The sequence below is a fragment of the Sorex fumeus genome, unplaced genomic scaffold (genome assembly GCF_029834395.1).
Source record: "Sorex fumeus unplaced genomic scaffold, SorFum_2.1 ptg000010l, whole genome shotgun sequence".
NCBI lineage: Eukaryota > Metazoa > Chordata > Mammalia > Eulipotyphla > Soricidae > Sorex > Sorex fumeus.
In genome coordinates this window covers 22,290,119-22,312,715 of record NW_026606067.1, presented here as the reverse complement: position 1 = coordinate 22,312,715, position 22,597 = coordinate 22,290,119, and the positions used below count along the sequence as shown (strand labels likewise).

Genomic DNA, 22,597 nt, shown 5'->3' with positions numbered 1-22,597 from the left:
CAGAAAACATGTATGAAGTTCAAATAGCACTTTCCTTCAAGCTTTGGGCTTCTGCGTGATGGCACATGCTCCTGTTTTAAAGTATATTTCCACACACGTTTGGTTAATGGGCTTAAGTTCAAAAGTGCTTCACTTGGAGCAAATTTTTCCATGATCAAATTCGGTGGCATGTTATGGCAATGTGTTAGCATACTGAAACATCTTTTTCTAAGGTGTACAATTGATGGAATAGTTAATTATTCATCTGACTGGCATCAGTAATGAAAAAGGGAGTTCTCTCTCTGAGGCCATGGACTCAGTATGTAAATCTCTTGTGTGTCTGCAATCATAATGTTCCTGCAGCTATGGTGTCACATATTATAATTTTTGTGCTAATAAACAAATTTGAACTAGCCAGGAATCCTAAATTTTGAGACTAGTTTATCTCAAATATACTCCAGAGAAATAGTAATGCAGTTCTGCTTTGAATTTAATTTAAACAGGAACAGGCAAAACAAATCTCTGTGGAGGACATTTGACAATAATAAAATATTTCTCCCAGCGGGTGAGCTGGTAGCAATTGTATTGTTGCAAGCCAAGCTCACGTTTCAGGAGGTCATTACCATCATAACAAGCCCTTGGACCAACTGGCTTGGACATGCAACATTGAGCCTCTGATGGGCACATTATTTCAGACCTTTAACTTCAGGAGAACAAGACACATGCTCCTGGGATGGAGGGATTATATTTTGAAATTCCTTTCTTTTCTATTTGTTTCATAATAAGATGTAGCATACAATCAATCGAATTCTACTTATTTCCCTTCTGGTTTCTCCATGCCATAGAAAGGCCTTAAAACCAAGGCTGAGAAATTTGAAAGGGCTGGAAGCAAGCATTGATCTCAACTCCTCTGCCCACATCTGTGGGTCTAGGGAAAGATCCATTCGCTGTAAACACTGTGGAGGGAACAAACGCCCTGTCTCTTTCTTTTGCAATGAATCCCGAGCTCGTTTTCACCACAAGCAAAGTGTACCTAAGGATTTTTCAGAGGCTTACACTCTGAAACAGGATGAAACAGACTTATTTCCATCTCATTTCTACCTCTTCCCTAAATCAACAACTTGGAAAATATGGAGAAGAGATATCAACCCCACAAATCAATTTTGTCCTCATGTGTTCCCCTCTTGTTTTGTAGTGGGGGAATAAGTCTTTTCAAATACGTTCAGTAAACTTTACCCTACATCGAATGATGTAATGAGTAGGGTTCTAAGAAAGAAAGCTTCAATGGGATCCTTCCTGTCGAAGTTCTTGAGAAGGTCCCTCTGGGATTCTGTGGGGCAGGAGCTATTTCACATCAGCTGTTTACCTGGGAGCAGGAAGGCCGGGATGGGAAAGCAGAGGCATGGGCAGTGGAAGTCTACCTCTCTGGCTTTGTAAGATGAGGAAGAAAAGGTTAGTTCTGTTTTCTTAACATAAAAACAAGCCATCTTGGGTATTTGATCATTGTATAATTGAAACCCAAGCACAAAAATTTGTAAGTCTACAACTGTACCTCATGGTGTCTCACTAATAAAAATGAAAAAAAAAAGTGAAAAAAAAGCCATCTCCATCCCCCACAGAAATTCAAGCTGACATAGAGAAAGGCTTTGAATTTCTGAGGACAGTTCTGACTTTTTCTGTTTACAATGCACAAAAAATTGTTTAAAAAAGAACTTTTAAAAATAGTTATAAAAGTTTAAGTATAAAGATTTTTTAAATTGATTCAGCATGAGCTACAGTTAAAAAACTTTCATGTTTGAGTTTCAGTCATACGATGATTGAACACTCATCCCTCCACCAGTGTACCTTTTCCACCACCAATGTCCCCAGTATCCCTTCCCCACCCTCATCCTAACCCTCCCCCTGCCTCTATGGCAGAGAATTGCCCTCTTACTCTCTGTCTCTACTTATGGGTATTGTGGTTTGCAATACAGATTACAGATAATGAAAGTACAAAAGTTTAAAGCACAGGCAACCTTCTCCGGCCTTTGCTTTCAAAGCACTTAAAGTTGTTTTTAGTTTGTTTTTATTTTGGTCAATTCCAAAGCCCAGGCCACATCTCAGACTATTTCAATTCTAGTCTCCCAGAGGCTGAGATAAAAGCATTAAGAATCTTAAACACTCCTCAGGGCAATGACAATGTATAGGCAAAATTTGGAAGCCACAAGATTTAGGGAGGGAAAGAAGAAAAACCAAGATCAAATAAAAGGCCGCCCCTTCCCACAGACACCATTGATCAGGGCTACTTGATATTTTGAGAATCATGACATGCTGAATATCCAATCTCTTCTTTATCTCTCCTTGGTCAAGATGCACCAATAAATTTGCTTAGTTGAAAACAGAGTAATGGTAGAGCAGGCAGAATGGTTGCCTTGCATACAACTGATCTGGGTTGCCTTGCCAACAACTCATATTGTTCACCATGCACTGCCCTGGAGTGACTTCTGAGCAGAGTTCTGGAGCCCTATGCACCACTGGGTATGGCCTCCAAGTCAAAAAATAAAAGTTACTCTATAGTCTTTCTAAATGAAAACCTGCCAGAAGTGGCCACCAAACCAAAAATAAAATAAAATAAAATGCTGCGTACTCCTTCAAAATTCTAACTGGCTAGAGAACTCAGACAGCTCAGCTCCAGAGAGCATGTGCAGGTGGCCGTGCGGGACTCACTCTGGCCCCACCAGCTGACAGACTGCTGCTGCCCCTCCAAGTGTTCATCTGGGACTCAGCGTCTCTCTACTGATTTCTCTGAAAATAGCTGAGAAACCTGTTAGCTCACAGGGCTCTAGTGCCACTTAAAGGACATTAAGACAGGGGAAAGGTAAGAGCTAGTTCAGGAATACAACACTCCTGACCTTCTCTCTAGCCACCTCCTTGTCATCAGCTCCTTGCAGGTGGGAGAGAACCAACCTTCTCCAAGAGGTGACAAGCTGGGTAGCCAAGCACTGTGACAGAATAATCTCTGAATCTCTGGGTAAGAAGAGCAGGGATGAGCACCTGTTCTGGGATACAGTGGAGAGCAGGGAAGCCAAGCTGACTAGGAACTGCGATGGGCCCGACCCTTCAGAGCTGGAGAGACCAAGGGAGGCCCCTGGCTGTCAGGAATTCTAAGACTGCTCTCTCTCCTCAAAGGGCAAGGCGCTCACCCAGGAAACCCATTGAGAAATTTGCTCAGCAGTATCTTGGGCCACACAGCCAGGTCTGCACCTTGCCAGGCCCTCGGTTCCAGTGTCTGCTTTTCTAGTGACTGGAGAGATAGAACAGGGGCACCTCTCAGCCTGTTTAAATAGGAACCTAGCCTGCGGAGTGGGGGTGGGGGCAGCTTCCTGTAATGACATTGACACAGAGGTGATGATTTTGAGTAATGCAGGCTGATGGGGCGCTTTAAGATTAAATAAGAGCTATATAAAGGCTTGTCAGAATGAATTCTAATGTGCCACAAGACACTTTGCATACTCTTAAATATGCAAACTATCTCTTGGCACCCTAGAATTCATTCTGACAAACCTTTATATAGCTCTTATTTAAACTCCTACTTTATTTTTAGGGAACAGGTACTCAGAGACACTCTGAACAGAGGCAACAAAGGGCAGTGTTTATTGGTTGGTTTTTTGCTGGGTGGCGGGTGTGGGGGAAAAGAAACACAGTGCAAAAGAATAATCAAAAGTGTAAGCTTGTTTAATATTGCTCTACTATCATCCTGAAAGGTATAATAATTTGAGTTACACATCTGAACTGATTGGAGTTACAGAATCATATCTCCTTTTTGCATTTAACAATATATACAATATAAAATAAATAAATTCACACAAATGACATCTGTGGTAGCACACGGTATGGTACACATCACAAAAATATACAATTGATTGCTTTACAGATGTGAAACCCACCTACAGCTATAGACATGGTTTATTATTATTATTATTATTATTATTATTATTTTTACTACTGGCTATAATGCAACTCCTGGATTATTATAAGCAGTTTAAATTTTTTGTCCTTTTACGATCTTTGCACATAAGACTGCCATAAAATGTTTTCCTAGGCAGGTAAACAGAGACGCTTAAATAATTAAAATACAATCACCAACACCCATTTTCTCTTCTATAAGAAAAATAGCAGTTTTAAATTTTTTATATCTTTTATGTTATCATTTAAATGCAAAATAGTGGAATAAATACAACAATCTAATCTGATTGGAACACAAATGTAACCACAGGGAGTCACACAATCATATTGCTTTAAATAAGAAAAAAACCTCAAAGAAGCAAATGTAACATTAAAAAAATCACATGGCTAAAATGTACAACTTGGCAACTTTCCAAAACTTCACATTAAGTAAATGGTCTTGCTTGAAACATGAAAAAAACTTACCTCCCGTGAGGTGTGAGATGAGCATTTTACCCTAAAGCCCGTGCAGTTCTTTTTAGCTCTGAGTTTTGGTTGTGTTTCCTAGTTGTGAGGAACTTGGTCTTTTGTAATGCTGAGTCACTTAGATTGAAAACTAAAAATCATACTTCCTTCTTTTCCCATCTATCTCCAACTCCTATTTTCAGTTGGTCAGTTTTTATTTCTGAAGCCCAAGTACTTTAATGTGATACAGTAAAAGCAATGCATACATTGGACAGACTTTCTCTAGATATAGTGTGGTTGAATAGTAGCAACTAAAACCCTGCAGAAACTTTCTGGAAAAAGAATCTTTTTTTTAAAACACATACAGAAATAATGTTAGAGAATCAGCACCTTTTGTTTATTCCCAGGAGTTGTATTTTGCTGTTGTTATTTTTAAAGGGATGTGCCAATTTCTGAACCCCTATCACAGCTATAAATTTCAAGTTATTGACCATCTGAATGAATTGCTAATGATGATTTATCTAGAATCACACTACAATCACTTCTCTACTGAGAAACCACAATCTACAACATACTCCCATATAGTCCCATATAGCTAATGATAGATACACAGTATTCCTAGCGCTAGGCTGATGAAGCACCAGCCCAAGGTATTTTGTTTAAAGCACACAAAGTAGCAGTAGTTTTGGAAACGTGTCCGCACCAAAGAGTTTTGCAACAACACAGAGAAAGTTAATAACAACATCTGAGAGATCCGTTGAGTGAAAGCCATATATACAGCATTTAAAAATTAGACTTATCTATATTCTTGAAATATTCAAAGTTTTATTTCTAAGCTATACATTGGTATTCTATAATAAACCATTAGAGAAATTATTCCTTGTTTTGAAAATATTATGATTTTGATGTGTATCTGTTCATAATGAATACTTGTTTGGAGTTTCGATCTCTTAATTATTAGTAGGAAGAACCTTATTACTGGTAAAGAATATACTATTGTAGTCTCCTGAGGAATTGTACATCCAATATTGTCTCTAATTCTACCCTGTGTCTAAAAGCACACACCACAAGAATCCAAACGCCACAAGAACAAGACAACAATCTTTGAATGCAACATAAAATTCAGAAAAGCACAGCAAACATGAAACATTGAAAAGCTGAACTACATTTCTTTTGCTTGTTAGGATTACAATTTTAATTACATCTGTGTACATAGAATAAGACCATTCACATAGTACAGGGAGCAGCTACTAACACTGGTCCATTGGTATAGCATTTGATGGAGGTTACTGTTTATTGGTTATTCAGCGACTGCAGATTTCTGGGGTATCTAATTGATTTCTTCATTAGATTACACCTATTAACAGTCTGGAACCTGACTGACTTTCTTGCTGTGATCGAACTGGTTGAAAAGCACACTTATTGGCTGAGTAATTGGTAAAACTGCAGATTAATTTAAACAAACATTCCTAAATGAATCAACTCAGAGATTACATATTAGAATTTGGTCAGGCGTCTGCTGTCTTTGATAAGAGATACATTTATTTTTTGCCCCAAATTCTGGCTTTTGCCTTATTGCCTCAAAAAATGCTTAACTGGCTCACAGTTCCTTCTGGGACAAGAACTGTCATTTCACACAGGGTCTCATTACTAATCACCGAGGCAACTAGAAATCAGAAGGCCACTGCACCGCCCGGGAGAGAGGTGTTTTCCTCCTGATGGCTATGTGGGTCTGGATTCCGTGCGCAGGGCTTACGTGGGCGACGGCTGTGAGTCACGGCAGGTATGTTCTAATCCTCACATCATGAACATTTAGGTACACTGGAGCTCATGAAAATGGATGTCTGGGACCAGAACGGCACACGACATAGATTGCATCCGAGATGTATGCACCTTCCTTCAACTATTGCTTGAGTAAGTTAAATTCCCATATTAATAAATGGCTGAAAAGTGGTAAAGCTGGTACAAAAAAATCTCCATTTATAAGAAGAAACAAAACATTTGTTTTTTAATCTTTAAAAATCTTCCTTCAGGATTCATGTATCCTTCATTTTTATTGTTCATCATTGTTCAAAGCCAGCGCAAAATCGCAGTATTCTTATTTTCTTTAGTATTGCATGAATGAATAAAGCTTAAACTATTCCCTGAAAAAGTTACATAGTAGTTAAACTAACCAATACCTGGAAGACTTGAAAAAACAATTAAGGAATCAAATGGCTGTAACTGATCTAGATGGAAAAGCAATGATGAGAAGCAGCCGAGGCAACGTTGCTTGAGTTGGCTAATTAGAGGCTGCCCCCATGAAATCTAATACTGCACTGTCAATTTGCTTAAGTTGCACTGTCCTTTTAGGGACGATGGTTCTCTCTCTTTGATTCCTTAGTCACTGGGGACATTATGGTTCACAATAAATTCACTGGCATCCATATTATGGATCCTCCATCCTTTGGCAGGGCTGGCTTCCATCTCTGTTCAATTAGCGACTTCTTTAAGAGTTTAGCAGCAGAGGAAAGAAGGAAGGAAAGAGGGAGAGAGTGCAGGAGGAAGGAAGAAGAATTTTCTTAGGAGATGCATTAAAAATTCAATAGAACAGAAGGAGGCTGAGAAAAAAAGAGAGCGATATGGAAGGAGGGAGGGAGGGAGGGGAAATAAGCGAAGAAGAAAGGGAGCCACCAGTAATTAAGGAAGTCAAGAAGTGAGGCAGAAAGGAGTTAGACACAGGGAGCAAAGCAGGGAGGGAAAGAAGTGAGCAGGCAGAGGAGGAGAAGCAGAGACAGGGAGAAAGAAATTACTAATGAAGAAAGAGCAGGGTGGGAATGCTGCTTCCTAGTCTTGCTGCTCCAAGATCAGGGCAGTCCTTGTTGATTTCTGATGTTGGTAACTAAACTCTACTGTTTCTTGGACAGCCCTCTTGGGGTGGTTTATTCCCTTTTGCAGGCGTGCAGGATAGGAGGGCCCAGGAGGCTTTTAGTCAGACCTTGGCCTCCAACATTTCCAAAAAAAGTTTGTGCATGGGGACCTTGCCTTCCAGTTTGATGTTGTAGAAGTGCTGCACTGCCTTGGTGGAGGTCTGCCTCAGCAGGGGTAGTGTCATCAGCATCTTGCCTGCCCGGCGTGGGTCTTCCATGTGTTGGCCAGCCTCGTAATCCTGCAGTGCCTCATGTAAGACATCCTGGAGCTTCTGGACCGCCTCCACGTCCTCTATATGCATAGAATCTGTGCCACAAAGCAAAAGGGGAAACTGCATTAATAATGAAATGCACCTGTGCACCCGTGGCATCCGACTTCAATCAGACAATCAGAAACTTGGCTTTCTCTAAGCTGATCATCTCAAAGATGCTTTCTCTCCTGTTTTCCAAAAACATCTCGGAAGGAAATCATACTCAATACTAATTTAGAAACTAGTAACTAGAGCTCAAGATTAAGGGTTTAAACATGTGTGTGAGGGGGGTGTGGAGTGGGGAAGAGAGGGCAGAGGCAGGTAGGGGGCTTCCTTAGGGCTCAGCTAAAAGAAAACATTCTTTAGCAAATTGCAGTCTTATTTGTTTGTTTTGGTTCAGGGGCCACACCTGGCAGTGTACAAGGCTTACTCCTGCTCTGTACTCTGGGAGCAGTCCTGACTTGGTGGACATTATTAAGCCAGCCTGTGCCCATCAGCTCACTTCTTGGCCCAGCCCCAGCCTCGGCTGCTCTTGGCTACTTTATGATCAGCCAGGTGCTTATTTAATTCAATCATTATAGAAGAACAATTAATACACTTATTCATCTAAGTGCCTGGGATATAGTTGTCTAAAATTCTGACCATACTCTCCAAAAAGCTCCTATTTCCCCAAAGGAAAAGCAAGGCTACAAACCAAACTTCGGTGGTCTGAGGGTTTTGTTGCTAAGGAAATATCTTTAATGACTGAAATTTTAATTTCACCTGATTTTTCACTCATCATAAACTATTAAATAGTGCTGATTTCTCTAATTATTTATGCAGATTCATGGTTATTTCTTGGGCCATATCAAAATTAGTAATGGCCAGATATATAACTGCTAGCAAATCTATACCTTGGGCATGACAAGAAAAGATCATCTGTTTACTAGACTCGCTGTAGTCATCTTACAAACTGTGCAAATTTAAATACACTGTTCAACACTTATAATAAACACGATGGTGTATGTCAATTAAGCATGACCAGGACTTTAAGAATTCGTAAATACAATAACTATAGCTCTCTGTTCATTTATAGACTATACCAAAATCACAATAAATCAATATATTTCTTATAATTTTAGGATGTGAGGATTTAAAGCCATGCCTAGCAGTACTCAGGGTCTCTGTGCTCAGAAGTGAGCCCTGCTAATACCCACTTGGTGGTGGAAATTGAACTGGGGTTAGCTATGTGTAAGTCCTTACCTTCAACACTATCCCTCTGGCCCTCATTTTAGGATTTTACATGTGCTGCTAACAGATCATTAACACATTCTTGCAGTCTAAATCTCTACTGAAAAATCAAATAAAGTCTTCTGATGAATGAATTCTGAGATAGCTTTCACATTTGTAAAGGTGAACTTTGTCCTAAAGTGACTAATGTAAAAATAAAATTCACTCAAGTAAGGAAAGGGTTAACAGGGCTTCCCCAATTAGTCTTGCAAGAAATGTGATATAGAGAGGAAAAAAATAAAAGTTACAACAGTAGCTCTAAAACAGACACTTAATTATATACAAGTTTGAATCATTTAGCACGTTTTATTGATTCTGATGACAGTTTATCTGTTAATTACACATAATGGAGTCTTTGGGGGAATTCTTCATGTTTAATAATTCCAGTTCCCTGAGAATGCTGAGCTTCAAGATATATGTAGCTGGCCTAATCTTCCATATAAGTCAACTATCAGATCACACATACCGAAAGAACAGAAAGGAAAAAGAAAGAAAATAGCAAATGCATTTTAAAATCAACTAGTCAAACATGATTTAAAAAAATTATGCCAGGCTCTGAAGTGACAGTACAGTAGGCAGGACACTTGCCTCACATGTGCTGACCCGGGTTCAATACTTGGCACTCCATATGGCCTCCCTAGCATCACTAGGAGTAATCCCTGAGCACAGAGCCAGGACTAAACCTTGAGAGCTGCCAGATGTGCCCCTAAACAAAAACTATACTAAACTAAAAAATGGCAAAAGTCACTGGTAGCTATATATTTTAAGAACTTCTTTATATTTCATTTATAACTTAATTCTTTTTCTTTTTCCCTTTTTCCAGACCTTCACCAGGTACTCAAGACACCGGAGGCCCCTCCTGGCCATTCTTGGCCAACCAGCAACAGTTCAATTTGAGGGCCTAAGGGTATGGCGTTGGGGATCACTGGGTGAGCCCTGAGAGGTTGGGGGACCTGTAGGGTCACCACCTTAACCCCCAAACCATGTCACTTGCCCTAGATTTTCTCTTTTACCTAAGCCCCTCTGAATAATTCACCACATCATTGCTGAATTAACTACCTTTTTCCAGCTGACATTTACATATGACATTGACCACCTAAATGGTTAATGCCGTAAATAGGTGCTAATGACACATTTCTCTCAAAGTGTTTTAAATTCCCTGAAATACAAGTGCTCAAACCTTGATTTTTGCCTGGTGGGACCAAAAAGAAATTTTTCTGGGTAGGAGATTCTGATTATGGCCTCCCCTCCCCCAGCTCCCTCAGAGGGGAGCAAAAGACATTCCTGACCCTGCACTTGGTGACTTTTCCCAGGGAGCATCTCTCCCTAGGCACCTTCCTGGGCAGTGTCCATCCAGCCTAGTCATCTCATCTATGTCCTCTCTGTCCTCTTCTAGAAACAAGGGCAGAAATTTGCTTAGGAAGCATGTAATGATGGAGGAGAGTCTCAGTGGTGTGGTGTGGACGGCATGCTCTGCTCTTTCCTCCTTCTCTGAACTTGCACTTGAATGCTGATGCTGTCTGAGGCTGCAGGCACACATGCTTAACAGCACGGAGTGTCCAGCACACCAGAGTCCATCCAAGAAATGAGGGGCTGGAGAGATGGTACAGGGGTTATGATGCTTGCCTTGTACACAGACAACACAGGTTCAATCTCCAGCATTGCATATGATCTCCCAAATACCACCACAAGTGACCCTTAAGCACAAACTATGAATAGCCCCTGAGTACTTCCAGGTAAAGCTCAGGTACACCTCAATCCCCCCCCCCCCCGCCCAAAAAAGAGGTGAGGGGCTTAGGGAGAAGGCTGCTGCACAATGTGAAAGCATAAATAGATGGGGAATAGTAATGTTATCCTTCTCGACCAAATGCAAACATAAGAGCTATGTTTCAACCTAATGAAATGTTACAAAGCCAACTGTATATCACAAAGATGCCCTTTATTGAGTGGCTAGCAGGGCCTTGTTTCTAGTATAAGCACTTTGAGTTCTTTTATCCAGCAGGGTTATGGATCAGGGAGCACTGAACTAAGAGGAAGAGTAGGTGGTTCTGTTTTCATTTCTTCAAGTACGTTTGTTCTACCTGGATTTACCACACAATATATACATTGCCTTAAAAAAACAAAACTGAGTTCTACAGGATCATCTCACGTGGTATTTAGAGTAACTGGATGAGAAAATGCAATAGTTTTAAGTTGGAGATGCCAATATCAACATTGGCACCAGAGTATAGGGAAGTAAAGATAGGAAACAGAGTGAATAGAGAAGAGATAGATGAGAAGCAATGGGGGCAGGAGTCAAGGTATCATTAAGGAATAAGGTATCATTAAGGTACAAACTAGAGTCAACAACACTGAAGTTACAAGATTAACTTTAACAAGCAAATGTAAAAGGTGCCTGTCAAGATGACCTTCTGGAGCCACCGCTGTGGGGGGTAGGAGAGAGAATCTGGGAACCTATTGGAGGTAAATTGACACTGGTGGTGGGATTGGGAATGGAACATTGTATGTCAAAAAGCCAGGTATGAATAACTTTGTAATCCATGGTGTTTTATAAAAAAATGAAATAAACAAGGAAAATACCTGAGTTGGGGAATGGAGATATTAAGATGGAGAGATGGTACAAGGGTCAAGGAATTTTCCTTGCATGAAGGCAACCCCAGTTCAATTCCTGGCACTGCATATAGTCCCCCCATTACTGTCAGGAAAGATCCCTAGGCATCAGCAATTAAATTAAATTAAATTTAAAAAATTAAAAGCTGAGTTGGAAGTTATTCTTTCATCCATTCTTCCTCCTTCACCTAGGGTCTCCTCTCTACTATTTTTCAGAAGACATTTCAAAGGATCTGGAGAGCCATATACTTAAGGGGGCAGAAATTATCACCGAAAATGTCTTCTCCCCTGTTTCCCAACTCTGACTTGAATGTCCATGCTGGGGTACTGGTTCAGATCTTGAACAGCCTTGAAGTGAGATTCCTGTCACTAGGCTTTGGCCAGGCAGGTCTTGCCTCCCCCACTATGCTGGCCTGGCAGGAGATATATTACAGATGTCAAGGGAAATGAGGCAAGAACAAATACTAGAGAGCTATGCTCACAAACAGCAATTAAGACTTCAAACTATTCCTTAAAGGCTGTGATTTAGCTTTTGAGATTTAAAAAAATGATTTAATCAAATTACTATGATAATTTAACTTCCCATTTGTAGAAAGGATTCTAACTCATTTTAGCTTTACCCATTCTCTGATCTGCTAATACTTTAACTGCAAACTCACTAAATCTGAACTATTTAATTAGACCATGATTCAGCTGGCAGACTGCTGAGGAAAATATTAATCTCCATTAGGGATCCTAGTTCAAGTTCTGACTCTGTGACTTTAATGTTCGTTTAGTTCTTCCTGCTAAATTTATACATTTATGCCAACTCTACTAGAACTGGCATTAATATACAATTTAGCTTGGGGTGTTGGGTTTAGTTTCTTTTTAACTTTATGTGCTCAAAGCAATTGTTTCACCATTCATGCTAATGAGTACTAGCTATACTTAATAATAGAAATCATAGGTTTATGAACTAACCAGACAGATGAGGATGAACATTAAGATGCTGGATGAGTTGTTAACAATAAAGATAACTGGGTTCAAGCCCAAACCTATTAAATCAGAAGACTGGGGCTGGATCCACGACATCAGTGTTTGAGGAAAAAATCTTGATGATACTAAGTTAAATCAGAATTGAGAATTAATGAGCAAGACAGTAAGACAAGGACTTGTCCAAAGGAAATGAGAGTTGAAAAGCCACTGGGGTCTAATGACACAACTATGGTTACCTGTAGCTTAGGGTTATTGTGTGAGTACCTACTGATAAACTAGAATGTGTCTGTTGAATTCCAATATTTCACTCTGTGAGATAGACCCTCCATGTCTGTGTCTGGGCTAGATCACTAATCCTGGAACAAGTTATCTATCTTTATATCTTACAGGTACAACATTCAGTGAGACCCAGGGCCAAAAGGAAAATCACACTGACAGCGCTGGTCTTCCCTATGGCGCAACATCCATTACCCGCAAGCATGCGGGGACAGCTTCTCCAACATCCTGACTGGCATGAAACTCTCTTAGGTCCGACAGCTCCTATTGGCACTATTTTCTGAACTGCACCCAAACTTATTATCTCTTTATTTACTTTTGTTTTGGGGTCACACCTGGTGATCCTCAGAGGCTATTCCTGGTTTTGTGCTTATGAGTGAGTCCTGGCAGTTCTCAGGTTCCAGAAATGAAAACTGGGGATGGCCACATGCAAGGCAAGTGCCTTACCCCTATCTCTTGGAATCCCCAATCTCATTCAGGTGTTTGACCATGTATCAGGAAGAGACTGTGGTTCAGAGCAGATCCTGGCACTGCACAGACACATACTCTCTGAGCAACCCGTCTGGGGACACACAAGAGTTGGTTTCCTTTTTTCTTTCTTTCTTTTTTCCCCCACACCTGGCAGTGCTCGGGGCTTACTTCTGGTTCTGTGCTCAAGGATCACTCCTAGCAGAACTTCGGGGACCCAACTGGGGTGCTGAGGATCAAATCCAGTTTAGCTGGGTGCAAGGCCAGAGTTGGCTTCCAACAATTGGGTATCTGAGCAGCTTTTGTCAAGAGGTAGACATTCAACCCGTGAATGAAACACAACAGGATGGGAAATTTGCAAACAGTGTTGAAGACCATGGTCTTAAAGAGAAATAAATATAAAAATGTTTCTGTGTTTTAAAAAAAAATGCATGTGCTGCATGGTCCTGGGAGGTGCCAACAGCTGAGGCTCTGAGGGTCACTTGTTGGCCACCATGGCAGATGGGTTCTGGGCTAACCACAGAGTAGGCCTTTTAACTTATGTAAAACAAAGAATCCAATCTAGTTATTTATTTATTTGGGGGAGAAGGGGTTGGTCTCCATTTAGCAGTGCTCAGAGGCTATTTCTGGTTTCATGCTGAGGAGTGACCCCTGGAGGTACTCTAGGAACTATCTGCAATGCGAAGAGATTAGAACTGGACTGGACTATGCAAGGCAAGTATCTCATCCCTGTTCTCTCTCTCTCTCTCTCTCTCTCTCTCTCTCTCTCTCTCTCTCTCTCTCTCTCTCTCTCTCTCTGTCGTCCAGGCCTCTAGCTTTTGAAAGCTGCCAATCACCATGTTTTTAGAAAAGTAGGCCAGCTAGATACTGGGAAGATGATGGTGGGTTTTTGGTTTTGTTTTTGTTTTAAATCTCTTGAAATCATCACATAAAAGAACAATGTAACTATGTGGAAAATGGAAGCTCACAGATCACATTGGCAACAAAGGAAGGTCACATGGCATTCCCCACACACAACTGTGTGAGTGATCAAGGTGACTTCTGTGAGTGTGAGTGTCCTCTCTGGGAGGGCCAGGGAAGGACCAGGACACAGTGTCTGCACCACTCAGGCTTAAAGGAGGTCCTGAACCAGCCGGGAAACAGTTAAGATGAGTACTGGAATATTTTGGGGGGAAATAGTGGTTTTTATTTTTTGAGGGTAGGGACACACCTGGCATTACCCAGAGATTACTCCTGACTCAGGAATCACTCCTGGTGGTGCTCAAGAGACCACACAGAATGCTGCAGATCAAACCTGGGTTAGCTGAGTGCAAATATGCACCCACTGTACTATCATGCCAGCCCCTCCAAAAAGAGCAGTTTTATAGGCTTCACTTCCAACAGATCTCAGCAGCCAACAGGGCCATACCTAGCAGTGCCTGGGTACCAGTCGGCAACACCAGGGACTGAACTCAAGTCCAGGCACATGCAAGGCATATTCTCTGCTACCTGAGCTACCTCCCCAGTTCCAGTATTGTACACATCCTACTCAATAACATGTCACTACTACTGACAATTACTAGACCCCATTAAGAAGATTGCAGAAGCAAACCCAAAGAGTTCTGTTCCCACTGACCACAAAAGAGATAATGCAAATACTGTCAAGTTATAACTATTAAATCCAATGACTTTATATGATGTGTTTGTTATATTAAATATATACATATGAGTGAATATAGGATAAATATAGGATAAATGCTCGACTTTCTTCTCCTTATTCACTAGCATTCTTTATCTTGAAAGCTAGTGAATAAGGAGAAGAAAGTTGAGCATTTATCCTATATTCACTACTCAAACTATCACTGGTAACCAAGTATGAGATAAGATAAACCATCATTTTACATAACTATTCTAACTACAGAATGAAAAGGAATAAAAATTCACTCTTTGCAACCCTCAATGATGAATAGATTTAGGTGAGTAGAACAAACACCTATTCTCCTGACCAAAAAAAAAAAAAAAAGAAAAAGAAATAGAAGCCATCCAGCATTATGCATGTCCCAAAAGAACAATGTACCACCCTCAGGTCCCCACAGCAATGGGACCTGAATGAAGGCTCTGGACCAGTTATCAACTTGCACAACATGCTAAGTAGGAGCAGAGATGTACATGCAGACACAGGCATGGGACCTGCAGACTGTGGTGAAGTGCAGCCCAAGGACCTGGCTTCTTTAGCACCTGCACTGCAGAACAATGAGAGAGAATCTTTAAAGGAGACTTAGAAATTCACAGCAAAGGCAATTCAATGGACAAGACAAAACTGCCACATCCAAGCAAAACCAATTGGTAATAAAAAAAAAAAACCTCTGGGAAGCAACAAAATGATGGGGGGAAATTAGGACAGGAGAGTGGGCACTTTTCATGAGAAGGAACAGAGTTGAAATTGGGACAAGATAGACAAGGGAGTTTCAGGCCATCTCTGGAGGCTGAATTCCTTTACATACAGAGAAATATACAGCACTATTATTCTACCCATATGCTGTTTTAATAGGCTACATATCAAACCCAATGCTCTCCAAATGCTTCGCAATAAACCTGAATGCCATTTTTTGAGCAAAAAGAAGTCTGTGGGTGTGATTAATGAGTTCTACTGTCACTGTCATCCCTTTGTTTTATGATTTATTCAAGCGGGCGCCAATAATGTCTCTATTTGTCCCAGCCCTGAGATTTTAGCAGCCTCTTCTTACTCGTCTTTCCCAACAATTGGAGGCTCTTTCAGGGTCAGGGGAATGAGACCCGTTATAGTTACTGGTTTGGGCATATCAGATACTCCAAGGGAGCTTGCCAGGCTCTGCCCATGGAGGCAGGATACTCTCGGTAGCTTGCCAGGCTCTCCAAGAAATATATATATATATATATATATATATATATATATTTCTATGATTTTTAGAGGAGACTGTCATCTTCTCTCTTTGCCTTTCATGTAGAAGAAAACTTTTGGTTTTCTACAGTCTGAAGCCCATCAAACATGGTGTGGCAATTATGGAAAATGGATAGGAAGTGTCTTATGATGTGTCGTAAAAGTGAATGCATGGTCCAGGAATATGTTCACTCATGTGTGAGGCTCAGCTGGAGTGTATGGAAAGTGGCCACTACCCAACAGCATAGTGGCTATTGGGTAGTGGAGGTCGGCTGCCGGGATTGGGTACCTTGGGGCGGGCAGGGCTCTCACCCACCCCCCTCTGAGGTGACCCGAGTTCTACAGGTAAGATTATCCCAGATTATCCAGGTAGGTCTTTAGTGAAACCAAAAGTTTCTTCTACATGAAAGGCAAAGAGAGAAGACGACAGTCACCTCTAAAGAAAAATGCTCCAACTTCTGGCATTGACAATGGGGCAAGAGGCTGAGGCCAGGAAGGCAAGGATGCCACCTTAGTGCAAATGCAGGGGACAGACTTCCCCTGGCACCTCTGCATGCCCTAAATCACTTTACCTTGAATCTGGACTAACTCATCATGGACTTCCTATGTGGAGAACTCTAAGACTCAATATGCCGTCAAAAGAACTCAAACCACCCAGTGCTAGTCCTTTATTGCAAAAGCCACATGAAACTAAAGTACTCCTGCATTATACTTTTGTGTTTTTAAATAGGTGCTTTATTTTACATTGAAGTGGCTCAAAAGACAGAAAGGGACTTAGACACTTTTGATGCCACCATCCTTGTTAGAAAACAGCAGATATAACAGACTTCTTATGAAGAATACAGAAACTCTTCACATATAAAGTACACCACTGAATCATAAAACAGTTTAGGTTTTCTTTAACCCAGAAAAACTATGGGAAGTGGCAACACAACTGATTTTGTGCTCCAACATAGTGAGAACAAAATGATTAAAAAACTTCCCACTGAATAAGACTTCATTTATGATGAAGGCTGTTTTCTTTGAATCTTGCTCTGAGGTCTCTTTCACCTGCTTCTGCTTTCCAAATCACTTGTCTTTATCAAATACTAAACCACAGAAAGTCAATGTGGTCCACAACTAGCTTTCTCCAAGTTTTCCTTTGAAGTTCCAAGCTCCTGGTTAACCTACAGCAAAGGGAGCTCCATGATGTCTATTTCCCTCCAAGACTTCAGGTCTTTAGGTCCTCTCTCTCTCTCTCTCTCTCTCTCTCTCTCTCTCTCTCTCTCTCTCTCTCTCTCTTCCTCTCTCTCTCATGCCTTCCTAGGAGTTGCCAAGGAGTTCTGTATTTTCTCCCAAAAGAAGTGCTGAAGGCAAAGAAACTTTGAGTGAGTGCAGATCCCAACTTGGTAAATATTTCTACTTCCACAACACTGCAAGGATCAGCACTGTGCTAATGACCTTTGGTAACAGATGGCTCATTATCTGAAGACCTCTCTAGATGGAAAGAAGCTATGAAGAATATCACATGTCTAAACACCAGAACTGAAGCTCACAACAAATCAGCGCTACACTATCTCCAGGCATCGAATGATATAAAACACTTAAGAATCATCCTAATTTCTTCATTTATTTGATTATATATTTGGGGGTTGGATGGCCACTCCTAGCAAGATTTCTAGGCCAGATGGCTTCATATGAGAAAGACCTTAGCAATGCTGCTTGGGCCCTGCTAAGCAAGGACCAACAGGGTCATCCTGGCAGTGCTCAGGACCTCTAGGACACAACTGATTATACCCAGGAACCTTCGGAGTTACACCTGCCAATACTGGGGAAGGAGGCAAGTGATGCTAGAGATAGAACTGGAAAACTGCAAAACTTGTGTCCCTGGCCCTATACCAGCCTTGGCACACCAGATTTATGTTTTACACACAGATAAAAAACTTGAAATAAGTAATTCAAGACTGGAAGTCAACTTTAAAAGGTCCAAAATAGTATTTCTTAAGTCAAATCAAAATAATTCAAACAGTGATGGCAAATTTGAGCAACTGAAAGAAAAGTGGGCTGGGAAATGAAAAGTCAAAACTGATTTCTTATAAAGAATCAAGACAGGGTTAATTACAGTGGGTTAAGGTAAAAGTTCCATATAATAAATACCAATTTGCTACAAAAGGCCTACCCATGGTCACTTCTCAGATAAATCTTAAGCCAGTAAACATTTCATCTCCATTTGGTTGGGGGGAATCCCTGGGGGATTCCTTCTCTGGTTACTTCTATATTACTATAATTTCAAGCAGGCCTAAGGACAGAAAAATATTGATAAATTATAAACAAACTATAAGCTAAAGTCTTCTGTACTGTCTGTGAATGTCATGACAGATGTTTCCTTGGAAAAGGAACAGCTTCCTGAGAGCCAGGGCCAAAGACGCCCCCAAGAAGCCTCTTGGTCACACCCCTGACAGTTCACTTCCTTCAACTGTCCGGCTACTGGGCACACTCACTTTACAAGCTGATGCTGGGACTCATATGTGATTTCCCAGACTGGGCTAACAAAAAGAGAAATTCCTACAGAAAGTTTCTTTGCAAAAATCATTTCTCTGATCAATGCACAAAAAAATATATTCATATTAGTTTGATCAAAGTTTAGTGTAATTTATTCTAGGTAGCACTGTCCTCCCATTGTTCATCGATTTGCTCGAGTGGGCACCAGTAATGTCTCACAACAAATTGTGAAACTTCTTGTTACTATTTTTGGCATATAAAATACATCACAGATAGCTTGCCAGGCTTTGCTGTTCGGGCAGAATACTCTTGGTAGCTTGCCGGGCTCTCTGAGAGGGGTGGAGGAATTAAACCCGTTTGGCCGCATGCAAGGCAAACACCCTACCCTCTGTGCTATTGCTCCAGCCTAGTGTAATTTATGAAGATCCAAAAATTATGAAAGTTGCTATCACTTTTACATTCATTGTTTAAAATGATAAAGATGTTGCTATTTCTACATTATAAATACACACCCACAAAATATATAAGCAAACTCACTCACTTCATTGAAAAGCAACTAACATGGAATTTTGAGGCCAGTTAAGAAAGATTGGACATTACATCATTAATCTGCCTCATTTCACAAAGAAAACAGAGGCTAAAACAATGCATTCTCAAAGGATGTGAAATTTGGGAAATAGGAAAAAATTGTTTTTTTTTTAGATAGAATGCATTTGTGTATAGTATATAAAGATATATATATATATGTATGATTTGTGGTATTATCTCTTGTTGGACTTGTTAGATAATCATATCTAAATTGTCCATCTAGAGAGGGTGTAATAAACAAACAAATGAGAAAGCTTGTGAAAGATGAAGTCTAAGACCTAAGCCTAAGACCCCATGTGGTTCTTACTCAAGAGGTTTCCTGCACTCCAGGTTTCCAGAGCAATCACGAGCTATCCCACAATTCTGAAAACATTTCATATGTCCTCAACAACAAGGATGAAAACAAGCCCAGAGTTGGCAACAATGATTTAGGATTCAAATTTCATGACATAAATTCCATTTACAGCTTTATATAGATAGATACTCTTATTCCAAAAATACTGGGTAAAAATAAAAAGGGAAAAGTCAACTTAATCAGATAGATTCTGGCTGGGTGCTGGAGTTGCAAACGGAAGCAAGGGTGTATCACAACACGGCAAGTGTTGACAAGTAGCGGGTACAGGGAGTTGAGAAAACATGAGTGATCTGAATAAAAAGTCAGTTTTAATCCTTCACTGCTTTAATCTGCTACATTGAGATGAATATATTACCTGGAGCCAATGTTTATAGTTCCAAACAAACTGACATAGAAGAATCAATAGAACCAATTTGGAGAACAGAATCTGATGATACAAACTTATACAAAATGCTTGGGGTAATATTTTGCTATACTTTCCAATAGAGGTGGAAAAATAGTAAGGATAGTATTCTCAAAATGGAAGAATTTTAAGAAAACAGCCTATCTAACCTCTTAATGTTTATATGAGGTAGCTAATATCTAGCTATTACAAGAACAACAACAACGATAATAATAACCTAGATTTTCCTGTTTGAATCTCACAAGTAATTACACAATTAGCAATCATTGATAGTAACAGGTTTGGACACTCAAAGTAGGTTAAATGACTTTTAAGTTTCTTATCTTCAAAAATAAATAGATAAATTATTCAAATATTTGGAGGTGAGAATTACAGTACTAGTTCATACTATGTGGAGTTTTTTGGCCAAACATCTGACGATAGAAAGTATCCAGTATATATGTACTATGATAAAGTCCCTGCTCTGGGGACTTATAACAGCTATTACATAACATCTATTACCAAGAGTCCAATTCACCACTTCCCAAGTATGAGAACAACATTTATAATTATTGAACAGAGACAGGTGTTTAAAAGAAGCTGGAATTTAGATAAATGAGATGATGGTTGTTAATGTCTGTTACCTCAGAGAGAGGGCTAAATGCTGAAAGTGGACCGAATATGATTGCCACTCAATGCCTCTTCTGAAAACCACAGCACCCAAAAGGAGAGAGAGAACAAAAGGGAATGCCCTGCCATAGAAGGAGGGTGGGATGGGGGGTTGGCGGTGGGAAGGATACTGGGATATGTGGTGGTGGAAAACGGGCACTGGAGGGATGGGTACTTGATCATTGTATAATTGAAGCCCAAGCACAAAAATTTGTAAATCTACAACTGTACCTCATGGTGTTTCACTAATAAAAATTAAAAAAAAATACTTTATAATATAAAAAAAAGACAGAGGGCTAAGATGCCCATGTAAATTATATTAACACAGATGCATATTTTTATATAAGAGTTACCATGTTCATCTGAAATGTCTAAATACTGAAAAAAAAATCTATGTGCTTTCTCTGGTGCCTATGGGAAGGATTAGCATAGCATAGTGCTTTCCATATGCTAAAATCTGATCACACTGATGTGTTTATAAATGATTGAAGGAATCTATCCTTGGTTTAAACAAAACTGAATCTAGAAAACTATTGTTATTCACAAATAAAGATAAAAAATAAAATAGCATCAGAATGAGAGTATGTGAAAAAAATGACTAAGTGACTTCTACCAAGCTAATATGGAGATTGATTGGAATGACAATGTGATGAGTGATAGAGTGGGATTATTTATACAACACAGGAGAAGCAACACATTTTAGACATGAAAACGCTCTAATTTTCAGAAAGTTAGTCCAGGGGTTAAGGCACTTGCTTTGCACAGGGATAACCTCAGCACAATCTCTGGCACTACCACATATGGTTCAATGAGCCTCACCAGAATTGAGCCCTGATCACAGAGCCAGGAGTAAGTAGTGAGCACCACTGGGGTGTGGCCAGAAAACAAAACAACCCCCATCCAAAAGCATGAGCAGCACTTTGTCATTTCTCTTTTATAATGAAAGTTAACAAAATTAAGATTTTCTTGGTACTAAAAAGCTTTACAAAATGTTAGTCACTTTCAGGAGTATCTTGAGACAAGAAGCCATTTCCTGAGAAAAACAAATAAAACTCACTACTACTATGAGAAGAGAAAAAAGAGAGGACTCAATTAATTTTGGCTTTAAGGAAGAAAAACTAACCACTTATTAGTCTTTCTAAGCACTAGTCATTCCTTCAAAGTAGGTCACCTCCAACAAGAGCAGAGCATGTGAGATCCAAAAATTTATTTATCATGAAATTAATGATCTTACTTCTAAACAACAGAGATAGAAACTGCTAATTAATCCATAGACTTGACATTCCAATCCACAGCAAAGAAGTATACACCTAACATCTAAAATGATAAAAATTTTAGCAATTTTAATGGCAATGTTTTTATAAAACTCAGCAGCTCTGGTTAGTGAGTAAGTCATAAAAGCAATTTGGAACAACATAAAGCATACTTACATATTTTAAACATAATTGACCAAGTCGATGTTTTAAACTTGAATGGCTTTATGATTACCAAATTAGATCTTTCCCCACAAAATCTTTCGCCCTACTGGAAGATGCTATCATGTAAAATCCACACAAATGAATATATCTATGTCAGAAATATGTCTATCTCTTCTTCCCACTTTGGTCTTCTGGGATCAGACAAAGGGTTCTTGATGGTTTGTAACCACAGTGATACAAAATCATATTTTCCAATTTCCCAGTGGAAAAGTTGCAGAGAGGTGAACAGCATGGGGGCTGGGACAGGAGTGGGGGGATGGGGAAGGCTATGTCTGCAATTAAAAGTGTGAAACGCTAAAGTCCATTATGAAGACAAATAGGAAAGTACAACTTCATTGTTGAAAACAATTTCCCTCCTATCAGTCCAAGGATTCGTGCATCAATATTGTAGATGAACTGTTAATTACAAAATCAATTAAAATTATTTCTAAAAACAGTCACGCATCCCTTACTCTCACGGGGGCAATTTGGGCAGAAGGTCTCGGCTCACTTAGGACCACACCAAATCACAAAGTCGTCATCCACAAGTAAGCAAAAGCAATCTGGTTTTTCATTTTTCAGCGCGGCTGAGCCCAGCCTGAGATTGATCGTCACATATGGCCCCAGAAAACAAACTGTC

The 22,597-nt window shown here is 40.0% G+C and overlaps 1 protein-coding gene across 6 annotated transcripts in view; it reads right to left on the bottom strand.

The window, feature by feature from the left end:
* Window positions 1–3,675: 3,675 nt before the first annotated feature.
* ESRRG (estrogen related receptor gamma) overlaps window positions 3,676–22,597 on the bottom strand; it is a 635,624-nt gene continuing 616,702 nt past the window's right edge. For all 6 annotated transcript variants that reach the window (XM_056110835.1, XM_056110832.1, XM_056110831.1 and 3 more), the window contains one exon: window positions 3,676–7,584. In XM_056110835.1, the coding sequence (XP_055966810.1) occupies window positions 7,340–7,584 (245 nt within the window). In that variant the 3' untranslated portion in view covers window positions 3,676–7,339. The remainder of the gene's footprint in view (window positions 7,585–22,597) is intronic.